A 24772-nucleotide genomic window follows, 5' to 3' on the forward strand; every position below is an offset into this window, starting at 1 on the left:
GATCCTGGAACAGAAAAAGGACATTAGGGAAAAACTAAGGAAATCTAAATAAACTATGGACTTTAGTTATTAATAATGTATCAATATTAATTTATTTATTTAAAGAAACGTACCATAGTAATGTAAGATGTTAATTATAGGAGATATTGGGTGTGGGGTGTATGGGAACTCTTTGTACTACTCAGTTTTTCTATAATTCTAAAACTGTTCTAAAAATGAAGTATTTTTTAAAAATGTAAACAGGTAGCTGCAGAAAATGCATACAGTATAATACCATATATAAAGTTCAAAAAATACAAAACAACACTGTTTATTGCAGAGGGATACCAGGAAGAGCTTCATCCTCTGTTACCACTTGGAGTTTCTGTTTTTCTCTTTCACAGAAATATTAATCTTGTTTTTGAGCCTAGCTGTATCTTTGTGTGTATCTTTGTATATATGAATATATATATATATATATATATATATATGTTGTGGACATATACATACATACATACCCATGTGTATGTATGTATGTATGCATGTATGTATGTATATTTTTAGAACAGAGAAGATGCATCCAAGCAAGAAGTGACCGAGCCACCTTGACCAGAAGTCCTCTTGATTTTTAAAAAAATGTTCGTATCAAAGGGAATGATCTTAGTATGGATCTTTCCTACTTGGTGAGAAACTTGCAGTATGTTTCACATACCTCTCCCTTTCTCTGGTTATTTAATTTGATGATGCTTTCATAATGAGTATTTCAGAGCCAAAACTCTGGATCACCTGAAATTACTTAAGTGAATCACAAGTCAGTTATTCTATGCCCTTATCTTTAAGATATGAGTGTGGTTAAATGCTAAATATGTGAACATCCAGCTTCAAAGGCTTTGAGACATAAAGAGTCTACTGCTTATTGCAATGTTTAATATATTTACTCATATGTTTCAATGGTAAGTCATTTAAGCAGGCTCTGTTTTCTAGCTCTTTGCTTTTGCTGCTCCTGTCCGAATTTTTCTCAAGTTTTTTTAAGCTGTAAAGCATTTAACTTATGCTAGCCAATGTATCTCTTTTTTTCTCCTCCAGTGCAATAAAATGCACATAACCTGAGATCTACCTTTAACAAAATTTCAAGTGTACATTACATATTGTAAACTGTAGGCACAGTGTTGTACAGCAGATCTCTAGAACTTTTCATCTTGCATGACTGAAATTTATGCCCACTGAACAGCAACTCCCTGTTTCCTCATCCTCCCGGGCCCTGGAAACTACCATTCTACTTTCTGCTTCAATGACTTTGACTACTGTAGATACCATATATAAGTGAAATTTTGCAGTATTTGTTCTTCTGTGACTGGCTTATTTCACTTAGCATAGTGCCCTCGAAGTTTATCCATGTTGTAGCATATGACAAGATTTCCTTCCTTTTTTCTAGCTAAATCATATTCCACTGTATGTATATATCACATTTTTTTATTCATTCATCTGTGGTGGACATTTAGGTTGCTTCCACCTCTTGGCTGTTGTGAGTGCTGCAGTAAACATGTGAGTTCTGATATCTCTTCAAGATTCTGATTTTAATTTTTTGGATAAGTAACCAGAACTGGGATTCTTGGATCATATGGTAGTTCTATTTTTAATTTTTTGAAGAACGTCCATACTGTTCTCTGTAGGAGCTGTACCATTTTCCTTTCATACCAAAAGTGCACAAGGGTTCCAATTTATCCACATTCTCATCAACATTTATTTTCTGTATGTGTTCTTTGAAGAAATGCCTATTTAGGTCTTTTGCCCATTTTTTTCAAGTTGTCTTTTGCTATGGAGTTGTGGTAGTTCCTTATATATTTTAAATATTAACCTCTAATCAGATATATGGTTTCCAAATATTTCTCCCATTCCGTAGGTTGCCTTTTCACTTTACTGATTGTTTCCTTTGCTGTGCAGAAGTGTTTTAGTGATGTAGTCCCACTTTATTTTTGCTTTATTTCTGCTGTAATATCTAAGAAATCATTGCCAAGGCCAGTGTCATGAGGTTTTTCCCCTATATTGTCTTCTAGAAGTTTTAGAGTTTCAGGTATTATGTTTAAATCTTTAATCCACTTTGAGTTGATGTTCGTGTATGATATAAATAAGAGGCCAATTTTATACTTTTGCATGTGGATATCAACTTTCCCCAACGCCATTGGTTGAAGGGACTATCCTTTCCCCATTGTGTATTCTTGCCCCCCTTATTAATCAGTTGACTGTATATGTGTGGGTTTATTTCTGGGCTCTCTATTCTATTCCATTAGTCTACATGTCTGTCTTTATGCCAGTATCATACTGTTTTGATTATTGTAGATTTGTAATTTATTTTGAAATTAAGAAGTGTGAGGCCTCCCCAGTTTTGTTCTTACTTCTCAAGATTGTTCTGGCTATTTGGGGGTCTCTTCTGGTTCCTTATGAATTTTAGGATTGTTTTTCTATTTCTACAAAAAATAACATTGGGATTTTGATACGAATTGCATTAAATCTGTAGACCACTATGGATAGTGTGGACATTTTAATAATGTCTTCTAGTCCATGAACATGGGACATCTTTGAGTTTGTGTTGTCTTTAATTTCTTTGAGCAATGTTTTGTGGTTTTCAATGTACAAGTCCTTTACTTCCTTGGTTAAGTTTTTCTTCAATTGAAGTATGTTTCACATACAAAAAAGGCTGTACATATTTAATGTATGCATCTTGGTGGGTTTGAAGATAAATATACACCATGAAACCATCACCAATACAATGCCCTAAACTTAACCATCACCTCCAGGAATTTCCTCCCTCCATTTTTTCTTTTGATAAGAATATTTAACTTAAGATCTATCCTTTTAACAAATTTTTAAGTATCCAATACAGTATTGTTAACTATCTATACTCTGCTGTTCAATAGATCTATAGGACTTACTCACCTTGCATAAGTGAAACTGTATACCCTTTGATGAACACCTCCTCAATTACCCCTCCTCCTAGCCCCTGGTAAACACGATTCTATGCTTCTATGAGTTTGACTATTTTAGATTCCTGATATATGTGGGTCATGTAGTATTTGTTCTTCTGTTTCTGGTTTATTTCATTTAGCATGTGTTCCAAGTTCACCTACGTTGTAGCAAATGACAAGATTTTATTCGTTTTTAAGGCTGGATAATACCTTTTTGTATTTATACACCACATTTTCTTTTTATCCATTCATCTGTCAATAGACATTTAGGTTGTTTCCATGTCTTTGCTATTTTGAACAATGGTGCAGTGAACATGGGAATGCAGATATTTCTTCCAGCTTCTGATTCCAGTTCTTTTAGATATATAGCCAGAAGTGGGATTGCTGGATTATGTGTGTTCTATTTTTAATTTTTTAATGATCTTTCAACTGTTTTCCATTGTGGTTGTACAAATTTACATATCCACCAACAGTGTACAAGGGTTTAAAATTTCTCTACATCCTTACCAACACATCTTTTTTTTTTTTTTGCTTTTGAGTTTCAGGAATCCCTTATATATTTTAGATATTAACCCTTCATTAGATACATGATTTGGAAATACTTTCTCCCATTCTGTAGGTTGCTTTTTAACTTTGCTGATTGTTTCCTTTGCTATGCATATTGGTTTGAATTGATGTAATGAACTTGTCTGTTTTTGCTTTTGTTTCTTGTGCTTTTCACAGCATATCTAAGAAATTATTGCCAAGACCAGGGTCAAGATTTTTCTATGTTTTCTTCTAGGACTTTTAGAGTTTTATGTCTTATTTTTAAGTCTTTACTTCCTTTTGAGTTAGGTTTTGTATAGGGTGTAAGAGAAGCATCTAATTTCATTCTTTTGTACTGGATATCCAGTTTTCCAAGCACCGTTTATTAAAAAGACTGTCTTTTCCCCATTGTGTATTCTTGCCCTCCTTGTCTAAGATCAGTTTACGATAAATGTGTGGTTTACTTCTAGGCCCTCTATTCTGTTCCATTGGTCAATATGTCAGTTTATTTTTATGCTAGTACCTTACTGTTTTGATTACTATAGTTTGAAATCAGGATACGTGACACATCGTACTTTGTTCTTCTTCCTCAAGATTGCTTTGTTGATTTGGGGTCTCTTGTGGTTCCATATGAATTTTAGGACTTCTTTTATTTTCATAACATTTGTAATTGGTTGGTTTTTTTTTTTTTGGCTATGTTGGGTCTTCTTTGCTGTGCACAGGCTTTCTCTAGTCGTGGCGAGCAGGGGCTAATCTTTGTTGTGGTGTGCAGGCTTCTCATTGCAGTGGCTTCTCTTGTTGCAGAGCATGGGCTCTAGGTGCTCGGACTTCAGTAGTTGTGGTGCAAGGGCTCTAGAGTGCAGGCTCAGTAGTTGTGGCGCACAGGCTTGTTGCTCTGCAACATGTGGAATCTTCCCAGACCAGTGATCGAACACTTGTCCCTTGCACTGGCAGGTGGATTCTAAGCCACTGCGCCACCAGACAAGTCCCTGTCACTGGAATTTTGATAACAATTGCATTGAATCTGTAGATCACTATGAGTAGTATGTACATTTTGACAATATTAATATTTCTAATCCATGAATATGGGATGTCTTTCCATTTATTTGTGTCTTTTTCAATTTTTTTTAATGTTTCTGTTTTTTTTTACTGAAGTATAATTTACAATGTTGTGTTAGTTTCTAGTGTACAGCAAAGTGATTCAGTTTTTTATACACACAAACACACACACAGACACACGTATACAGTTAGTCCCCTACATACAAACCTTCAAGTTGTGAACTTTCAGAGATGCGAACATGCATTTACATGTCCAATCACGTAAGTTAGTTCACATGTCTGGCGTAGATTGTCACATGCATGCATCCTCTACAAGTGATTGTGCTTTTGTGTACTTTACAGTAGTGTATAGTGTACAGTAGTACAGTATCTTTATTTTAAGCTCAGGTTGTCTGGAAGCAAGCATAAAAGCAGTGGTGATGTAGCTGGTACTGCTAAGAAGCGCCAAGTGTTAACGATGGAAACAAAAGTGAAAATACCTGAGAGAGTGGAGCGAGGCAGAACAATGGTAGATGTCACTCGTTCTTATAACATGAACCTTTCAACCATCAGCATGATTTTGGAGAACAAGGACAAGATCATGTAACATATGAAGTCTGCTCTGCCAATGATGTCAACAATAATATCAAAGAAGCGTGGAAAAGTGATGGAGGAGATGGAGAAACTTCTCAGTGTGTGGATGCAGGATCGGCATCTGCGTTGAGTCCCACTCAGCTTAATGCTGATTTAAGAGAAACCTAAAAGCCTTTATGAAGACTTGAAGAAGAAACACGGGGAAGAATCCGAGGGTGCATCTTTTAATGTCAGCCATGGCTGGTTTTATCGGTTCAAGGCTAGAGCCAACCTTCACAAGGTAAAAGTAAGTGGCGAGGCAGTGAGTGCAGATAACAGTAGCTGCCCAGGAATTTCCTGAAATGTTTCGAGAAATTATCGATAAAGGTGTGTATTTACCTGAGCAGGTTTTTAATGTGGATGAGTCAGGACTGTACTGGAAGAGGAAGCCAGACCGAAGTTACATCAGTAAGGAGGAAAAGTTGATGCCAAGCTATAAAGCAGCAAAGGTTAGGCTATCTCTGTTGTTTGGTGGCAGTACTTCCAGCGATATGAAGCTGAAGCCTCGCTTAGTTTTATCATTCAGAGAACTCAAGAGCCCTTAAAACATAGCCAAGGGCTCTCGTCCTATTGTGTGGAAGAGTAACCCCAAAACCTGGGTTACATAGGCCATTTTCCAGGACTGGTTTTTCCACCAATTTATCCCAGAGGTAGAGAAATATTGCTTGGAGGAGGATGTCCCATTCAGCATTCTTTTGCTGCTCAACAGTGTCCAAGCCAACCCCCATTCATGGACGATTTTCATCCCAACATCAAAGTACAGTAGTTCATATGCCACTGAATCTACATCGCTCATCCAACCTATGAACCAGGGAGTTATAGCAACCTACAAGAAATATTATTTACATCACACTTTTTATCAGGCAGTAAAGGTGAGTGACGAATCAGGAGCAACTTGGCGACAATTTTGGAAGGACTATGACATCTACAAGGCCATAAAAAACATTGACTTTGCTTGGCGTGAGGTTATGACCATCACCATGAATGGGGTTTGGAAGAACCTTGGCCCACAGTTTGTTCACAATTTTCGTGGATTTGAGAAGGTGGATGAGGAGTCCAAAGAGGTCTTCAGCAATGTAGTGACCCTCAACGAGCAGCTGGAGCTAGATCTGCAAGAGGACGACTTCATTGAACTCCTTGCTGTGCAGCACGAGGAGCTTACTAATGAAGACCTGATGGAATTGGAGGCCCAGAGAAAGGACGAAGAGAGACAAGAGGAAGAAGTAACTGGAGAACCGAAAAGATTCACGATGCAGGAAATGGCAAGGGGATTTTCTTTATTTAAGGAGGCACTGTTAGTTTTTGAGGCATAGGACCCGAAAGTAGAAAGGTACACAAAGGTTGCAGCAGCCGTTCAGAATGCAGTCGAGTGCTACCGTGTCATCTATGATGGGAAAAATAGAGCTACTACCCAGACATCACTAGATCATTTTTTTAAAGAGGGTAGATAGAACTGAATCCAGCAAGGAACCAGAACCTGTGTCATCAACGTCAGGCGTGAGTGAAATTGCAGCTTGCCCTCCATCTCCTGTTGCTGATGATCCTTCAGCTCTACCATCTCCCACTTCCTCTCCTTCCTCCAGTCAGTAACTCTTCTTGCCTGTTCACTCAATGCCAGCCCCTGTATGCCAGCTGTTGTACTGTACTACTGTACTTTTCAAGGTACTGTACTGTAATGTATAAAATGTTTTCTTTATTTTTTTGTGTTTGTTTTTTATGTATTATTTGTGTGAAAAGTATTATAAACCTATTACAGTACAGTACTAAATAGCCAATTGTGTTAGTTGGGTACCTAGGCTAACTTTGTTGGACTTACGAACAAATTGGACTTAGAACACACTCTTGAAATGGAAGTCATTTATGTAGGGGACTTACTGTATATAATTTTTCAGATTATTTTCCATTATAGTTTATTACAAGATATTGAATATAGTTCCCTGTGCTATACAGTAGGATCTTGTTGCTTATCTATTTTATAAATAGTAGTTTCTGTCTGCTAATCCCAAATTCCTAGTTTATCCCTCCTCCCTGCCTTTCCTCTTTGGTAACCATAAGTTTGTTTTCTGTGTCTGTGAGTCTATTTCTGTTCTGTAAATAAGTTCATTTTTATCATATTTTAGATTCCACATATAAGTGATATCATGATATTTGTCTTTGTCTGACTTTCTTCACTTAGTATGACAATCTCTAGGTCCGTCCATGTTGCAGCAAATGGCATTGTTTCATTCAATTTTGTGCCTAGGTAGTATTCCATTGTATATATATACCACATCTTTTTCCATTAATCTGTTGATATATATTTAGGTTGCTTCCATTTCTTGGCTATTGTAAATAGTGCTGTTATGAACACTGAGGTGCATGTATCTTTTTGAGTTAGAGTTTTCTCCAGATATATGCCCTGGAATGGGATTGCTGGATCATATGGTAACTCTATTTTTAGTTTTTTAAGGAACCTCCATACTGTTCTCCCTAGTGGCTGTATCAATTTACATTCCCACCAACAGTGCAAGAGGGTTCCCTTTTCTCCACACCCTGTCCAGCATTTATTGTTTGTAGATTTTTTGATGATGTCCATTCTGACTGGTGTGAGGTGATACGTCATTGTAGTTTTGATTTGCATTTCTCTAATGATTAGTGATGTTGATGATGTAATTTTTAAAGGGATATTTTTTTAACTTTCCCTTTCTGATATTTCATTGTTAGTGTAAAGAAATTCAACAGATTTCTATATGTTAATCTTGTATCCTGCTACCTTGCTGAATTTGCTTATCAGTTCTAGTAGTTTTTGTATGGAGTCTTTAGGGTTTTCTATATATAGTATAATGTCATCTGCATATAATGACAGTTTTACCTCTTTCCTTCTAATTTGGATACCTTTTATTTCTTTTTACTATCTGATTTCTGTGGGTAGGACTTCCAGTCCTATGTTGAATAGAAATGGTGAAAGTGGGCATCATTGTCTTCTTCCAGATTTTAGTAGGAAGGCTTTTCCCTTTTCACTGTTAAGTATTATGTTGACTGTGGGTTTATCATAAATAGCTTTTTCTTATGTTGAGATATGTTTGCTCTATACCCACTTTGATAAGAGTTTTTATCATGAATGGATGTTGAATTTTATCAAATGCTTTTTCTGCATCTGTTGAGATGATAGTGTGTTTTTCGTCTTTTCTTTTCTTGATGTGGTCTATCACATTGATTGATTTGCGTATGTTGAACCATCCTTGTGACCCTGAGATGAATCCAACTTGATCATGGTGTATGATCCTTTTTATGTGTTGTTGGATTTGGTTTGCTAATATTTTGTTGAGAATTTTTTGCATCTATGTTCATCAAAGATATTGACCTGTAATTTTCTTTTATGGTAGTGTCTTTGTCTGGATTTGGTATCAGGATGATGGTGGCTTCATAGAATGACTTTGGTAGTGTTCCCTACTCTTCAGTCTTTTGGAAGAGTTTGAGAAGGATTGATGTAAGTTATTCTTTATATGTTTGGTAGAATTCCCCAGTGAAGACATCCAGTCCTGGACTTTTGTTTGCAGGGAGTTTTATTTAATTACAGATTCTATTTCACTTCTAGTGATTGGTCTGTTCAAACTATCTATTTTTGATTCCGTTTTGGTGGACTGTATGTTTCTAGAAACTTGTCCGTTTCTTCTAGGTTGTCCAATCTGTTGGCATATAATTGTTTATAGTATTCTCTTATGTTTTTTTTTGTATTTCTGCAGTATCAGTTGTGATTTCTCATTTATTTGGGTTCTCTCTCTTTTCTCATTGAGCCTGACCAGAGGTTTGTCAGTTTTGTTTACATTTTCAAAAAAACAGCTCTTGGCTTATTGATTTTTTTCCATTGTTTTTTGATATCTATTTTATTTATTTCCTCCCTGACTTTTATCATTTCCTTCCTTCTGCTGACTTTAGGTTTTGTTTGTTTTTCTTTTTCTAATTCTTTTAGGTGGTAGGTTAGGTTGTTTATTTGAGATTTTTCTTGTTTTTGAGGAAGACCTTTATCACTATGAAGTTCCCTCTTTGGACTGCTTTTGCTGCATTCCATAGATTTTGTATGGTTGTGTTTTCATTGTCATTTGTCTCAAGGTATTTTTTAACTTCCCCTTTGATTTCATTGTTTTTGACCTATTGCTTTTTTAGTAGCATGTTTCATCTCCATGTAATCATTTTTTTTTCTCGTTTCTCTTTCTGTGGTTGATTTCTAGTTTCTTGCTGTTGTGGTCAGAAAAGATGCTTGGAATAATCCCTGGCCTCTTAAATTTGCTGAGGCTTGTTTTGTGTCCTAGTTTGTGGTCTGTCCTAGAGAATGTTCCAGTGTGCACTTGAAAAGAATGTGTATTCTGGTTGTTGTTGTTGTTTTGTTTGATTTGGTGGTTTTTGTTTTTGTTTTTTTTGGATGCAATGTCCTGAAAATATCAATTAAGTCTGTTTGTTCTATTGTGTCATTTTGTTGCCTTATTGATTTTCTGTCTGGGATATCTGTCCATTGATGTCTTTTGAGATGATTTGTGATTTTTATCCTTCATTCTGTTAATGTGTTATATCTTATTGACTGATTTTCATATGTTGAACCATCCTTGCATCACAGGGATAAATCCCATTTGGTCATGATGTATGATCCTTTAAATGTGCTTTTTAATTCAGTTTACTAGTTTTCTGTTAAGGATTTTTGCATCTGTATTCATCAGGGATATTGGCCTGTAGTTTTCTTTTCTTGTAATGTCTTTTTCTGCTTTTGGTCAGGGTAATGGTGGCCTCATAAAATTAGTTTGGGAGTGTTCCCTCCTCTTCAGTTTTTAGGAAGTGTTTGAGGAGGATTGGTATTAATTCTTCTTTAAATGTTAGGTAGAATTCACCTGTGAAGCCATCTGGTCCTGGGCTTTTCTTTGTTGATTACTGATTCAATTTTATTGCTAATTATATATCTATTCAGATTTTGTATTTCTTCATGATTTTGTCTTGGTAGGTTTTATGTTTCTAGGAATTTATCCTTTTTTCTAGGTTATCCAATTTGTTGGCATATGATTATCAGAGTAGTCTCTCATAATTCTTTTTTATTTCTGGGACATCCATTGTAATGAGTCCTCTTTCACAACTAATTTTATTTGAGTCTTCTTTTTTTTTCTTAGCCTAACTAAAGGTAGTCAATTTTGTTGATCTTTTTTAAAAAAAACAGCTCTTAGTTTGGTTGATTTTTTTTCTATGATTTTTCTAATCTCTGTTTCATTTTTTTCTGTTCTAATCTTTATTATTTCCCTCTGATAACTTTGAGCTTAGTTTATTCTATTTTTTCTAGTTCCTTGAAGTATAGAGTTAAGTTGTTTGAGAGCTTTCTCCTCTTTTAATTTAGGCACTTAATGCTATAAAATTCCCTCTTAGTATTGATCTTGCTGCATCCAATAAATTTTGGTATATTGTGGTTTCATATTCATTTGTCTCAAGGTATTTTCTAATTTCCCTTTTGATTTCTTCTTTGACCCATTAGTTCTTCTAGAGTATTGTTTAGTTCCCACAAATTTGTGAATTTTCTAGTTTTTCTTCTGCTATTGAAAGTGAGGTATTGAAATCTCCTAGTAATATTGTGTTGCTTTCTGGTTTCCTTCAGTTTTCTCAAAGTTTGCGTCATATATTTAGGTGCTCTGATGTTGGGTGTATATATATTTATAGTAGTTATATCCTCCTGGTGAAATTGACCTTTTTATCGTTATATAATATCCTTTTTTGTTTCCTTTGAAAGTTTTTGACTTAAAGTCTATTTTATCTTATATAAGCATGGCCAACCCTGCTCTTTTTTGGTTACAATTTGCATAGAATTTATTTTTTTATCCTTTCATTTTCAGCCTATGTATGGCCTTAAATCTAAAGTGAGTTTCTTGCAGACAGCACATAGTCAGATCTTGGTTTTTATTTGTTCAGCCACTCTACATCTTTGATTAGGGAGTTTAATCCATTTATAGGTAAAGTAATTATTAATAGGGAGGACTTACTATTGCCATTTATTAGTTGTTTTCTGTATTGTAGCTCTTTTGTTGCTCTTTTTCTTTCTTGAGGTCCTCCTTTGTATTTCAATGAATTTTTGGTAGTGAAGTGCTTTTTTCCTTTCTCATTTTCTTTTGTGTATCCTCTATAGGTATTTTCTTTATAATTACAATTGAACTTACCCAAAACATCTTTTAACAATCTGTTTTAAGCCGATAAGAACTAAGTTCAATCACACTTAGGAGCTCTTTTTTGTTTTCTTGAATATTTCTCTTTTTTTATAGCATCCCATTCGTAATAGATGGAATATTTTCTCTTATTTCTCTGAGGGTATTAGTGATGGCTTTTTTAAGGTTTTTTTTTTGTCCTTGCATAGTTTCTGTTTTCTCCCATTTGCTTTCATTTGTTTGTTTCTTCTGTTCTCTTTCACATTAGAGGCTTTTCTCAGATGCCTGATAATCTGTGCTCATATTTATGAGTAGGGGCCAAAAACAGATTGGAAGCTCTGAGCAAATGAGTGATCCTTATTGACTTTGAGCTTCACTTAAAGTCATCTGGCTCATCCATTTCTTGGAGAAATTCCCCATCCAAAATCAGCATTTTTAGATCTTTCCTCTTGGGGTAATCAGATTCCCCAGAGAAGACTTCAAAACTCTTGCATGGGAGGGTACCACCAGCATTGTGGGAGCCTAATGGGAGGAAGTGTTTGGGGTATCCTCATCATTCAGAATACATTATTTCTCTTAATCTCCTGGTTTTTAGGAACAGTATTCACATCCTCAACTGTATCTAGCTCTCCCTGTGTTCAGAGAATGAACCTCCAATATTCACCAAGATTGGGAGTGGTCTTTACCCAGTAGCATATTATAGGGGAGGTGTTTAAAGATCTAACCTATTTTTCAAGAGTTTTCAACCTACCCACCTTATCTTAACCCCAGCTCTTTACAACCATTTCCAGAGACACCTGAATATATCAGTTTCTAAACTGTTTGAGGATTCTTAGGTGTAGATTGGGTTAGTTCCTGGTTTTCCCCACTGCTGGTTTAAGATTCAGCTTTCTTGAGTACACTCGTTCAGTTATTTTCCAGCTTCCAGAATATTGTTGCTATTGCCTCCTTTCCTTGTTCTTCCTTACCTTGTCAGTTTGTATTAAAAAAAAAGTCTCTATAGTTTTTGGAGAGTTTTCTGGAGGGATTGAAATTAGATGCATGTGTTCAATCCACCATCTTTATCTGAAACTAACTAATCCCTACCACAATTAAATAGTTGTCTTACCTCCCTAATGTGTTATTTCTGGTGATCCTTGGTTTATATTAGGTGTTATACCTGAAGAACCTTAGCCCTCGGGTGACCGAAAGAGATCTTGTCTCATTATTCGCTCGGTTCCAGGAGAAGAAAGGACCTCCAATTCAATTCCGAATGATGACTGGACGAATGAGGGGGCAGGCTTTTATCACTTTTCCCAGTAAGTAGCTTCATCTGCATAATTACTCAGTTGTAGCATAAGTTCATTCGTGACTACTTATCCCCTCTGTCGTTTAGATATAGCACTTTGATTTCTCTGCAGCACATGAGAAGTATGTGCTTGGCCAAGCACATGGGAGGAAGGGAAGAGAACTAAGGAAAACATGTTTTTAATTTTTCTCTACTTTCCCTTCTGTGCTTCCTCTCCTCCTTTGACAGTGCACGACCACTTTACACCTTTGTCCTCACTTTTCCTCAGTCTTGGCACTTCCTACTCACGCCATCAAAATTTACTTTCACTTTGCTGAAAATAGTATTTCTAGTCCAAGTTATAATTATGTTAATTATTAATATATTGGTATTCTGATCAGAACACTCGTACTTGCATTATGCCCTATTCCTTTAGGACTAAGAGACTACAAGATATTATGCTATTATGCTATACTATGCTAATTCATTAGTAATTCATAGTTAACTAGTAGGTGATATATTCTTTTAACTATTATTTGCATCTTAATACATGATTTCACTATCCTAAACCAAAGGGAGGAATAATACAGGCATATCTCAGAGATATTACAGATTCGGTTCCAGACCACTGCAATAAAGTGAATATCCCAATGAAGCAAGTCACATGAATATTTTGGTTTCCTAGCACATGTAAAAGTTATGTTTGTACTATACTGTAGTCTATTAAGTGTGCAGTAGCATTTTGTCTAAAAAACAATGTACATACCTTAATTTAAAAATATTTTCTTGGTAAAAAATGCTAGCCATCATCTGACAGTGCAGGGTTGCTAGAAACCTTAAATTTGAGGGAAAAAACTGCAATATCTGCAAAGCATAATAAAGCAAAGTGCAGTTAAACAAGTTATACCTGTATAGGAATTTCAGTTTCTATGACAGACCAGACTTTCTTTTTTTGGTGGAGGCTGGGTAGAAGCTGTGCCTTTTATTATCCCTAAAGTATCATCATTTATATACAGCCTAGTAATCTATTTAAAGGGAAGTGCTTTTACACATGAGCAGTGCCAAACTCCCCTGCATTCTTTTCATACAGCATTGTACCATCTTTCCTATCTCATTGAAGGTTTGTGGATCCTCAACGCTAGTGATTTTTAGTCTTTTCAAGTGTGAGAACCCTTTTTAAACTTATAAAATTACTTCATACACCCCCACCTAATATGATCCATTAATTGAAAAGATATGCAATAAAAAGGCTTTATACACTAAGTACTTCTAAATAAATAGCTGTTTTAGTAATTATACATGCATTTGAAAATTTGTAGTGCATACATATGTGAGACATAAATTGGTTCAATCTAAAAACATTGCTTGTCCACTTATGATTTCACAGACTCTAGGCAGTAATTCCATTCCTTCCTAATTTCCCACATCCAGGCTCTGAGACCCATAAATCAAATCCTCCTGCTATATGCTATATACTCTTACACCTCAAGCTTCCATATGCCTGCAAGCATTCTTAAACTTACTTATCCTAATGAGGGGTCCTACAACCACTCTCTGATCAAAAGGAAAAAGTAACAAAGTGTCCTCAATACCCTGATAACTTCTTTTATTTGTTTCCCCATTTTGAAAATGATTTCATTCTTACAGTACCTATAATCTGTTATCTAAGATAGAGGTTTGTGTATTATTAATTATAGCTTAACCCTCTTTAGCACACTGTCTGTATCCTTGTTTCTTTACATATATCATTGAATTAGGACAAGCTCTCAAACATCGATTTTAAGATTTTATTGTTGTTATTCTTAGCCATTAGTTTAATCTTGCTGAGTTATTACAAATTTGAGATTGTATAAAACACAATAAAATCAAATAATTATATGGCCTTATAGCCTACACTGAACTCCAAGGCAAAACAACATAAACTAGACTTGGAATAAAATCAATTAAGCCACATATAAACTGATGTTTTTTCTTTCTCTTTTAGATACAGAAATAGCATGGCAAGCATTGCGTCTAGTAAATGGATATAAACTACATGGGAAGATATTGGTGATAGAATTTGGAAAGAACAAAAGGCAGCAGTCAGATCTCCAGGCTGCTTCTCTAATATCATCTACTACAGATAATACTACAGAAATCAGTGGCAGCTAGAAGACATAAAGATTACGAGTCCCAGGAGGTCTTTCTTGCATCAGAATCTAGGATCTAGGATTTGTATATAGATAGCAATTTATTTGGAATTGAAGAAGAGAAGCTAACTGAGGGAGAGAAAACTGAATTAAAATCCCTTTCAGCTTTTGGAAAGAATTGGTAGAAAACATTTTCTGTAATCAAACACTCTCTGGGATAGACAATATAATGAGTATGGAGGGTAGGGAATAAAGAGTATCATTTTCTCAGGATAAATTACAGTGGATTACTTCCAGGCATTTTTTTAATCATTATAATTTATATGAGGTCTTAAATATTTGTCCCTAGTGGTAACATTCTTTCAAGACTGGCTCCTATACATACAAAACTAAAAAACTATTTAAGTGTTGAAATATTTATTTCTAGAGCCCATTTGTCCCTAATTTTATTTTCCTAGTTAATAAATGACCAAGACTCCAGGCCTAAACATCAACAAATGCTCTTGAATGAGACCTATCAGCAGTAACAGTAGGTAGTTTTCATAAGTTAGTCAACATATTTAATGGACATTTCCCTATTAGGTTATCACTGTCTTCAAATAGCTTTATATTTTTTCTAATGAAAGAATTTAGATCAAAACATTAATGTTCTCATAGTCATTTAAGCTAGCTACCATTGAGTAATGATTGAATTCAAAGCAATAAACATTGAATCATTGTCTATTACATGTTAGGGATTAGATATATTAATTTTAGAAGAGGAACATACTAGCAAAGAATACTAAAGAGGGGTAGAAATAAGAGCTCTCTAGAAGAAAGGCAGCCTACCCCAAATCCCCCAGTTGTTTGTTTGTGGTTGCTGGAGAATAGAAAGATGATATGATATAGAGGAAGTAGTCCAAACTTTGGAGTCAGACCTGTTTGAACTTCACAGCCATACTTACCACTCTGTGACCTTGGCAAGTCACTTAATCTGAGCCTCAGTTTTCTCATCTATAAAAATGAGGATAATAATACTACTTACCTCATTGGGTTGTGATGTTTAATGGGATAATTGTATCCAGGTTGAAGATCAGAAAGAAAAAAGAATGAAAATTTAATGGGGTAAAGAACCATTAAGCACTCCAACATACTTGTAATGGGAATATCAGAGAAAGAAAGGAGCGGAAAAAATATTCCAATAAATAATGGCTGTAAACATCCCAAATTTGATGAGAAACATTATCTACACATCTGAGAAATCTCAATGAACCCCAATTAGGATAAACAAGAAGAAATCAACAAACATACCATAATAAGAATGCTAAAACCCAAAGACAAAGAGAAACTTTTGAAAGCAACATGAGACAACTGAAGCCACTTACAAGGGAACCTCAATAAGAGTAATAGATGACTTCTCATCAGAAACAATGGAGGTGGCAGTGGGAAAACATATTCAAAGTGCTGAAAGAAAAAGACTGTCAATATAGAATCCTATATTCAATAAAGCTGTTTTTCAAAAATGAAGATGAAATAAAGACATTCCCACATAGTCAAAAACTGGGAGACTATGTTGCTGTCTGACCTGACTTACAGGAAATATTAAAGGAAGTTCTTCAGGTGGAAAGCAAGTGACCTCAGACAGCAATTTGAATCTACACATCTAAAAAATTAGCATGGGTAAAGGTAATTATGTAATTATAAAAGACAGTCAAAATACATTTTTCCTTTCTTAATTGATTTAAAAAGCTATTTTATAAGACAATATGTATATAGTTGCATTGTTGGATCTATAACATATAAAACTGTAATATATTTACCAATAACAAGACAAAGGAAGTGGGTGGAAACAAAGCTGTATTGGATTAAAGAAATGACTCTAACATGGTAACTCAAATCCATAGGAACAAATGAAGAAAATAGGAAATGGGAAATAAGGTTAATATAAAAAAGTTGTAAATATATACTTGCTCTTTCTTCTCTCAGCTTCTTTAAAAGACATAAAATTATATTAAGGAATAATTATAATGATGTTGGGTTTGTAATGTAGAAATAATAATGATAATAAATAATACCACAAAAAGTGAGAAAAGGAATAGGTTTATATAGGAATAAGGTTTTTATATCTCATTGGAATTTAGTTAGTATATAGGCTGAAGCCAATTGAATTAAGATGTGTTCAATGCAAAAGAAAGCAAAAAGAGGAATGGAGAAACAAAAACTTGAGACATATAGAAAAGAAACAGTAAAATGGCAGTCGTAAGTACACCTATATTAATAATAAATATGAATGGATTAAACAATCCAATCAAAAGGCAGAGATCATCAAACTGGAAAAAAAACCAAGACTTACCTCTATGCTCTTTATTGGATTCACACTTTAGATTCAAGGATACAGACTGAAGATTAAAGGATAGAGAGAAATATCAGGCAAATGGCAACTATAAGAAAGCTGGAGTGGCTATACTATTATCTAAAGTCTATTTAAAATGAACCTTAAAACAAAAAATGTCACTATAGATAAAGAGTGACATATTGATAAAAGTCAATCCATCAGAAAGATATAACAATTATAAACATATATGCACCTAACAACAGAGTACCAAAATACATGAATCAAAAACTGAAATGAGTGGAGAAATATAAAAGTATACAATAAGAGTTGGGGAATTAAGTACCCCATTTTCAATAAGAACTAGACAGAAGATGAACAAGGGAATAGAAGACTTGAACAATGCTATAAATCGACTAGACCTTAAAGAGACTTATGGAACACTTCACCTAACAAGAGCAGAATACACATTCTTCTCAAGTGCACAAGACATCTCTAGGATAGACCATATCACCTACCATAAAACAAACCTCAATAAATTAAAGTGGATTAAAACCATGCAAAGTATGTTCTCTGACCACATGGAATGAAGTTAGAAATCAATAACAGAAAGTTGGGAAACACAAATATGAATTAGACACACTTTTAAATGACCAGTGGGTTAAAGAAGGAATTACAAGATTAATTTGAGATGAGTGAAAATGAACACACAAAATGCCAAAGCTTCTGGGATACACCTAAAGCAGTGCTTAGAGAGAAATGTATAAGTACAAATGCCTGTAACTTAAAGATAACATATCAATAACCTCACTTTACACCTTAAGACACTGGAAAAAGAGAAGGAAACTAACTAGAAAAAGCAGAAGGAAGGAAATAAGAGATTAGATAAATAAATGATATAGAGAATAAAAAGTCAACAAAACCAAAAGTTGGTTCTGTATAAAGACCAACAAAAGTGATAAACCTTTCAGTAGGCTGACCAGGAAATAAAGGAGACTCAAATTACTAGGATCAGAAATGAAGGCGGGAACATTGCTACCAACCTTATAAAAATTTAAAATAAAAATTATGAAGGAACACCATGAACAATTTTATGCCAATAAATTAGGTAACTTATTTGAAGTAGAAAAAGTCCTAGAAATACACAAACTACTGAAACCAATTGTTGGGGGGGGACAAAGAAAATCTGAAGATAACCTGTAATAAGTAAAGTGGTTAATTAGTAATTTTTTTAAATACCCATAAGGAAAAGCATAGGCTCAAATGGATTCTTAGATTAATTCTCACAAACATTAAAGAAGAATTAATGCAAGTTCTCAGAAACTCTTCCAAAAAGTAGAAGAGGAGGGAACACTTCTGATATATGCTACAACATGGAAGAACCCTGAAAACATGCTAAATGAAAGAAGCCACTCCAAAAGACTATATTATATGATTCTAAATATACAGAGACGGAAAGTAGATTAGTGGTTGCTTAGGGCTTCGGGTAATAGCTGAAGTGTATGGGGTTTCTTTAGAACTTGATGAAAATGTTCTAAAATTGTGATGATTGTACAACTCTGAATATACTACAAATCATGAATTGTACACTTTAAATGAGTGTATTTTATCTTACCTGAATTATATTTTAATAAAGTCACACACACATACAAATACTGAAATGTCCATCAGTATGAGAATGGATAAATTATGGCACATGCATTTAGTGGAATACTATACAGGCATTAAAATAATGGGATATATCTATTAATGCATTCTGACCTGTATGATGTCCAGGATTTTGTAATAAGTTAAAAAGTTTTATATATATATATATATATATATATATATATATATGTGTGTGTGTGTATATACATATATATATACATATACATATATATATATATATACATATAGAATACTTTTTTATAAACAAAAGCATTTGTGTATGTATGGTATATGTATATATAGATATTTCTGAATAAACTTAGGAAAAAACTGGGAAATACACATACCAAACTGTAAACCTTTTAGAGGTGGGATTGGATAGGCTGAAAGGGGACTTGCTTTATAAAATTTTTCAAGTGTGATTTGGGCTGATTTTTACTTTTTTCAGTATTTTTTTAAATAAAGAAAATTTTAATATTCTGCCAGTGACTTGGCTTCCAGAATATTTGTCAGGCCTGCTCTGAGGATATCATCTAACTATACTCAGGACAAACATCTATTCCTTTGATATACTGCTCACTTAGGATTAACTCCAATTTTAAATATAGTTTAAAGGACAAGAAGTAAGTTATACTGGTATAACCTCTTGCACATGTTACCCAGGAGCATACTTCTAAGCTGGACTTTTCAGAAGAAATTTCTTCCTGTTGGGTATAAAATCTCACCTCTGCCCTTTACTAGACCTGCAGACCATTAACAATAGAGGAAAATAAAAATGGAGGATGTCCCTCAACTGGTGCATAGATAAACTGTGATATATCCATACAATGGAATACTACTCAGCAATAAAAACTATTATGAACTATGATACATGCAACAACTTGGGCGAATCTCAAATGCATTTTGCTAAGTAAAAAGAGGCCAAACTCAAAAGGCTACTTACTGATAGATTCCATTTATATAACATTCTGGAAAGGATGAAAATATGGGAACAGAACAAATCAGTGGGTGACGGGTTAAAAATGAGAGACTGATTACAAAAAAGTAGCATAAGAATTTGTTTTAATAATGGAAATTATCTGTATCTTGATTATAATTACATGAGTGTATGCATTTGTCAAAACTCCTAGAATTGTACACCAAAAGGAAGAATTTTACTGTATGTAAATGTTTAAATAAATGTAACTTATAATGGAAGAAAGAAAAAGTTTCTCAAAGTCATTTCCATAAACTATTGTCCCTATTCTGTGGTCTTTTGATCACTATTGAAGACTTAAAGTCACTTGGCTACTATTCCTTATTTTCTGTCCACAGGTCAGCAGAAATCATCAGTTTAAAAAATCTATATACACATATACACACTAACCCACCATAAAAAAAAATCAAAAGACAAACTGGAAAATAATTTGCCACACACAGGAGCTAATTTCCTTAACATAGAATGCATATAGTTTTATTAATATACAAAAGTCAAGAATCCAACTAAAAAGTGGGTAAATGAAAAAATTTATAGAGAAACTGAAATATAAATGACTGATAAACTAAGAAAAATGTTCAGAGTAGTAGTACAAATTAGGACAATTAGCTCTCTTTTTTTTTGCTGCATCTTTTTTAAAAAACCTTTTGAGATGTATAGAAAAGTCGCAAAAATAGTAAAAGAGTTCCTATATATCCTTCATCTAGCTTCCCCAAAGTTAACATCTTACATAACCATAGTACAGTTATCAAAACTACGAAAATGATTTTTTTTTTGGCTGTGTTGGGTCTTCATTGCTGCACGAGGGCTTTCTCTGGTTGCAGCGAGCGGGGCTACTCTTCGTCGCAGTGCACAGGCTTCTCATTATGGTAACTTCTCTTGTTGCAGGGCACGGGCTGTAGGTGTGTGGACTTCAGTAGTTGCAGCACACGGGCTCAGTAGTTGTGGCAGGTGGACCCTAGAGCACACGGGCTTCAGTAGTTGTGGCACACAGGCTCAGTAGTTGTGGCTCACGGACTCTAGGGTGCACAGGCTTCAGTAGTTGTGGAGCATGGGCTCAGTAGTTGTGGCTCGCAAGCTCTAGAGCACAGGCTCAGTAGTTGTGGCACACGGGCTTAGTTGCTCCGCGGCATGTGGGATATTCCCGGGCCAGGGCTCGAACCCGTGTCCCCTGCATTGGCAGGCAGATTCTTAACCACTGCAGCACCAGGGAAGTCCCGGAAAATAATACTGATGCAGTACTATGAACTAGTGTGCAGACCTTATTTGATTTTTTTCTGTTTGTCTCACTAATGTCCTTTAATGATCCAGGATTCCACATTGCATTTTATTATCATATATCCTTAATCTGTCCCCAATTGTGACAGTTCTCACTGGTCAATTATTTTATAGAATGCCCCTAATTGAGGTTTGTCTGACATTTTCTTATGATTAGATTGAGGTTATGCATTGTTGAGAATGCCACCGAAATGGTGTTGTGTCTTTTTTAGTGCATCATATCAGGAGATACCTGTTGCTGACATGTCTTAATACTGGTGATGTTAACTTTGATCATTTGGTTAAGATACTGTCTGCTATGCTTCACTTTAAAGTTAACTATTTTCCTCTTTATAATTAATGAATATCTTGTAGGAAGACACATTGAGACCATTCAAATATTCTGTTTCTCATCATACTTTTGCCCACCAAATTTAGCATTCATTAATGGTTCTTATGGTGACAATTACTGCTGTGGTGTTTACCTAATGGTGATTTTCTGTTTCTTCCATTTTATCTGTATGTATTCATTGAAATTCTCTGAGGAAAATGTCCCTTCTCTCCCATTTATTTACACATTTACTTATAACAGCATAGACTAATGGATGTTTATTTTATTCTATGACTTATAACCTAATACTATCATTGTTTTGTTGTTCAAATTTGTTCCAGCTTTGACCATTGGAAGCTTCTATGTCATTTTGACATGTCCCCATTTTTTGATTACTTCCTTATTTTCTGGCACTACAAGATGTTCCAGGCTCATCTTGTGTATTCCCTACCCGTGATAGAATCAACCATTTCTACATGGTGCCCTAGTTCCATTTATTGGGAAAAAAATAAAGTATTTAGAAACCAAGATCTGGGCACTAGCTGTCATGTTTGTATAACCTGTCTGAAGGTTAATATTATAAAGATTGATAACATCAAATGTTTCCAAGGGTATGGAAAATAGACACTCTCATACACATTGGATGAGAGTATAAATAAGTATAACCCTTTAGGAGGACAATTTGGCAGTATCATTTTTTTTAGATAATAAAACATGGCAGCTTTATTCACGAAGCGTGGATGTATAAACAAAATAAGCAAGTCTACATGGCCTCTAAACTAAACAATTTCAGCAAAGAAATAATCTTTCATAAGAAAGTTTTAGTGTAAGTGAAGAATAGATTGTCTACCCAGAAAAAAAAAAAAAAACAGAGTACAGGAAAAAGGAAAGCTCTTACCACTAAATGTAGGCAACCCCCAATTTTTTCTCACGCACACACACACACACACACACACACACTGTATTTTATTTTTACAAGAGATAAACTGACACCAAGCGTTGTAAATGGATGACCACAACAAAAGCAATGATTGCAATTACCAAACACGAAACACACTCATACTATGTCATAATATTGACATTCAGTCCAGTAATCCTCCACTGTAAACAGCTCCTTTACTTTGCAGTGAAAATTGATTTGTATATTTCTTGCCTCTGAGTCCTTGTGGGATTTTTTTTTATTCAAACAGAAAGTCACAAAAAATATAATCATCCTCATCAGTTCACTGAGTCCCATGTAATTAATTTTTTTGTCTTGATCTTTTGTTAGCACTTTTATGAATTCGTCAGTTTTCCATTAGAGTTCTGAAAATGCTTATTCATTCAGTTCAGCAGTATAGTCAGTTACCAGAAACCTGTACTTGTCAGAGTCTTTTCCATGAGTTCCTTGAAGATGAAACCCTTTTACAGGAACATTTTTGCAAAAGCATCAAAGTACACCCAGAACTGTCTGTAAATGACAAAAGACTTAAAAATGACCATGGTTATAGATTTGATGAAAGTTCATAATAATGCAATTGATGAGGAAATTTAGTTATTTCTGAGATATGCATTTTAAAGTAATAACTAGAATTATGACTTATAACATTATACCAGAACATATAAAATTTTTAGGAATTTCATGTAATTTCTAAAACATTTATATTAACATATTTCCATACAAATAACCCAAAGACAGTTTAGTATTAGTTGATTTTTTGTTTGTTTGTTTTTTTATACTGCAGGTTCTTATCAGTCATCAATTTTATACACATCAGTGTATACATGTCAATCCCAATCGCCCAATTCAGCACACCACCATCCCCACCCCACTGTGGTTTTCCCCCCTTGGTGTCCATACGCTTGTTCTCTACATCTGTGTCTCAACTTCTGCCCTGTAAACCGGTTCATCTGTACCATTATTCTAGGTTCCACAAACATGCGTTAATATACGGCAGTATCTTTTAAAAATTTAATTGTGAAGATCTAGAAAATCTACTTCTAGAAGTCCGTTATACAGAAATACTTATAAGTGTGCTCAAATATATATATATATATATATATATATATATATATATATGCACAAGAATATTTTTTGCAGTATTGTAATAAGAAAAACCTTGAAACAACTTAAAAGTTCCTCAATAGGGGACTTATTAGTTAAGTAATCAAATTGTAGCACAACCATATGATAAAATATCATGTTGGCATTAAAAGGAATGAGACTGATCTATGCATATTGATATGGACCTTTGCTTCATATATTTTTTTAAATTATTTATTTGGCTGTGCCAGATCTTAGTTGTGGCATACGGGATCTTTAGTTGTGGCATGCAGGCTCTTAGTTGCGGCATGCAGGATCTAGTTCCCTGACCAGGGATCGAACCCAGGCCCCCTGCATTGGGAGCATGGAGTCTTAACCACTGGACCATCAGGGAAGTCCCTGCTTCATATTTCATTGAGAATATAAAAGAAATCACATGAGGACTTCATCTTTTTATCACCAAATCTACTGTCTACTTACATTTGTGCCTACATTCTAGCTTCCTCCATTGTGGTTAAGAGTGTGGGATCTAATGCCATGTTCAAATACTGACTATAATTTACTAGCTGTGTGACTTTAAGTTATTTAAACTTGCTATGCCCTAGTTTTTTCATTTTTAAAATTAATGAGGGTAATAATAGTATATACTTCATAGGGTTGTTTTGAGGATTAAATGAATACCTGTAAGGTGTTTTGAATAGTATCTGGTACATACTAAGAGCTCAATAAATGTAAGATTATCATTACAGTGAAGTACCCCTGGTCCTATCAAAGGCCATCCCCTTTATTTATACTTTGGATTCCAGTCCCCTGATTTCTCAAGGCTTAACACAAGTAATTATACTGTCTGTGTCACCAATCTATTATTCCCATCAGCATATAAATATGTTATAGTATGTCCCATTTAAAAAAAACTTGCAATACTTCATATTCCCAAACTATAGCTCCATTTCTCTATTCCACTCAGCACAATTTCTTGAAGTTCTCTGTAGTCATGATCTCCACTTCCATTTTCTCCTAAATCTGTTTCAATAAGACTCTGTTCTTTACTACGTCTTTGGTAACACCTCTCCCATCCATCTTGCAAAATCAATGGTAACTTCTCTGTCCTCATCTCAAACGCTCAGCTGCATTCAATGCAGTTTACCACTTCCTCTTTCTTGAAACACTCTTCTCTTTTTAAAAAATGTATTTCAGGTGTACAGCATTATAATCTGATATCTGTACATACTACAAAGTGATCACTACCACAAGTGTAATTATCATCCATCACCATACAGTTGACCTCCTTCACCTCTTTCACTCACCCCTCCAACCCCTTTCCCCTCTGGTAACCGCTAATCTGATCTCCGTATCTATGAGTTTGTTTTTGTTTTATTTTGTTTGTTCATTTGTGTGTGTGTTTTTTTTAGATTCCACATATGAATGAAATCATACAGTATTTGTGTTTCTCCATCTGTCTTACTTCACTTGGCATAAGACCTTCAAGATCCACCTGTGTTGTCACAAGTGGCAGGATTTCATTCTTTTTTGTAGCT

At 34.7% G+C, this 24772-nt stretch overlaps 1 protein-coding gene across 5 annotated transcripts in view; it reads left to right on the forward strand.

The window, feature by feature from the left end:
* RBM41 (RNA binding motif protein 41) overlaps nucleotides 1-19854 on the forward strand; it is a gene marked incomplete at its 5' end in the record, with an annotated part of 64515 nt that extends 44661 nt beyond the window's left edge. For 3 of the 5 annotated variants that reach the window (XM_081221481.1, XM_081221482.1, XM_081221480.1), the window contains 2 exons: nucleotides 12444-12591; nucleotides 14545-19854. In XM_081221481.1, coding sequence (XP_081077607.1) covers nucleotides 12444-12591; nucleotides 14545-14711 — 315 coding nt within the window. In that variant the 3' untranslated portion in view covers nucleotides 14712-19854. The remainder of the gene's footprint in view (nucleotides 1-12443; nucleotides 12592-14544) is intronic. The other 2 variants (XM_081221483.1, XM_081221484.1) reach the window with 1 other exon arrangement.
* Between the last annotated feature and the right edge of the window lie 4918 nt (nucleotides 19855-24772).

Source organism: Mesoplodon bidens (genome assembly GCF_964165515.1).
Source record: "Mesoplodon bidens genome assembly, chromosome: X".
Taxonomy (NCBI): Eukaryota; Metazoa; Chordata; class Mammalia; order Artiodactyla; family Ziphiidae; genus Mesoplodon; species Mesoplodon bidens.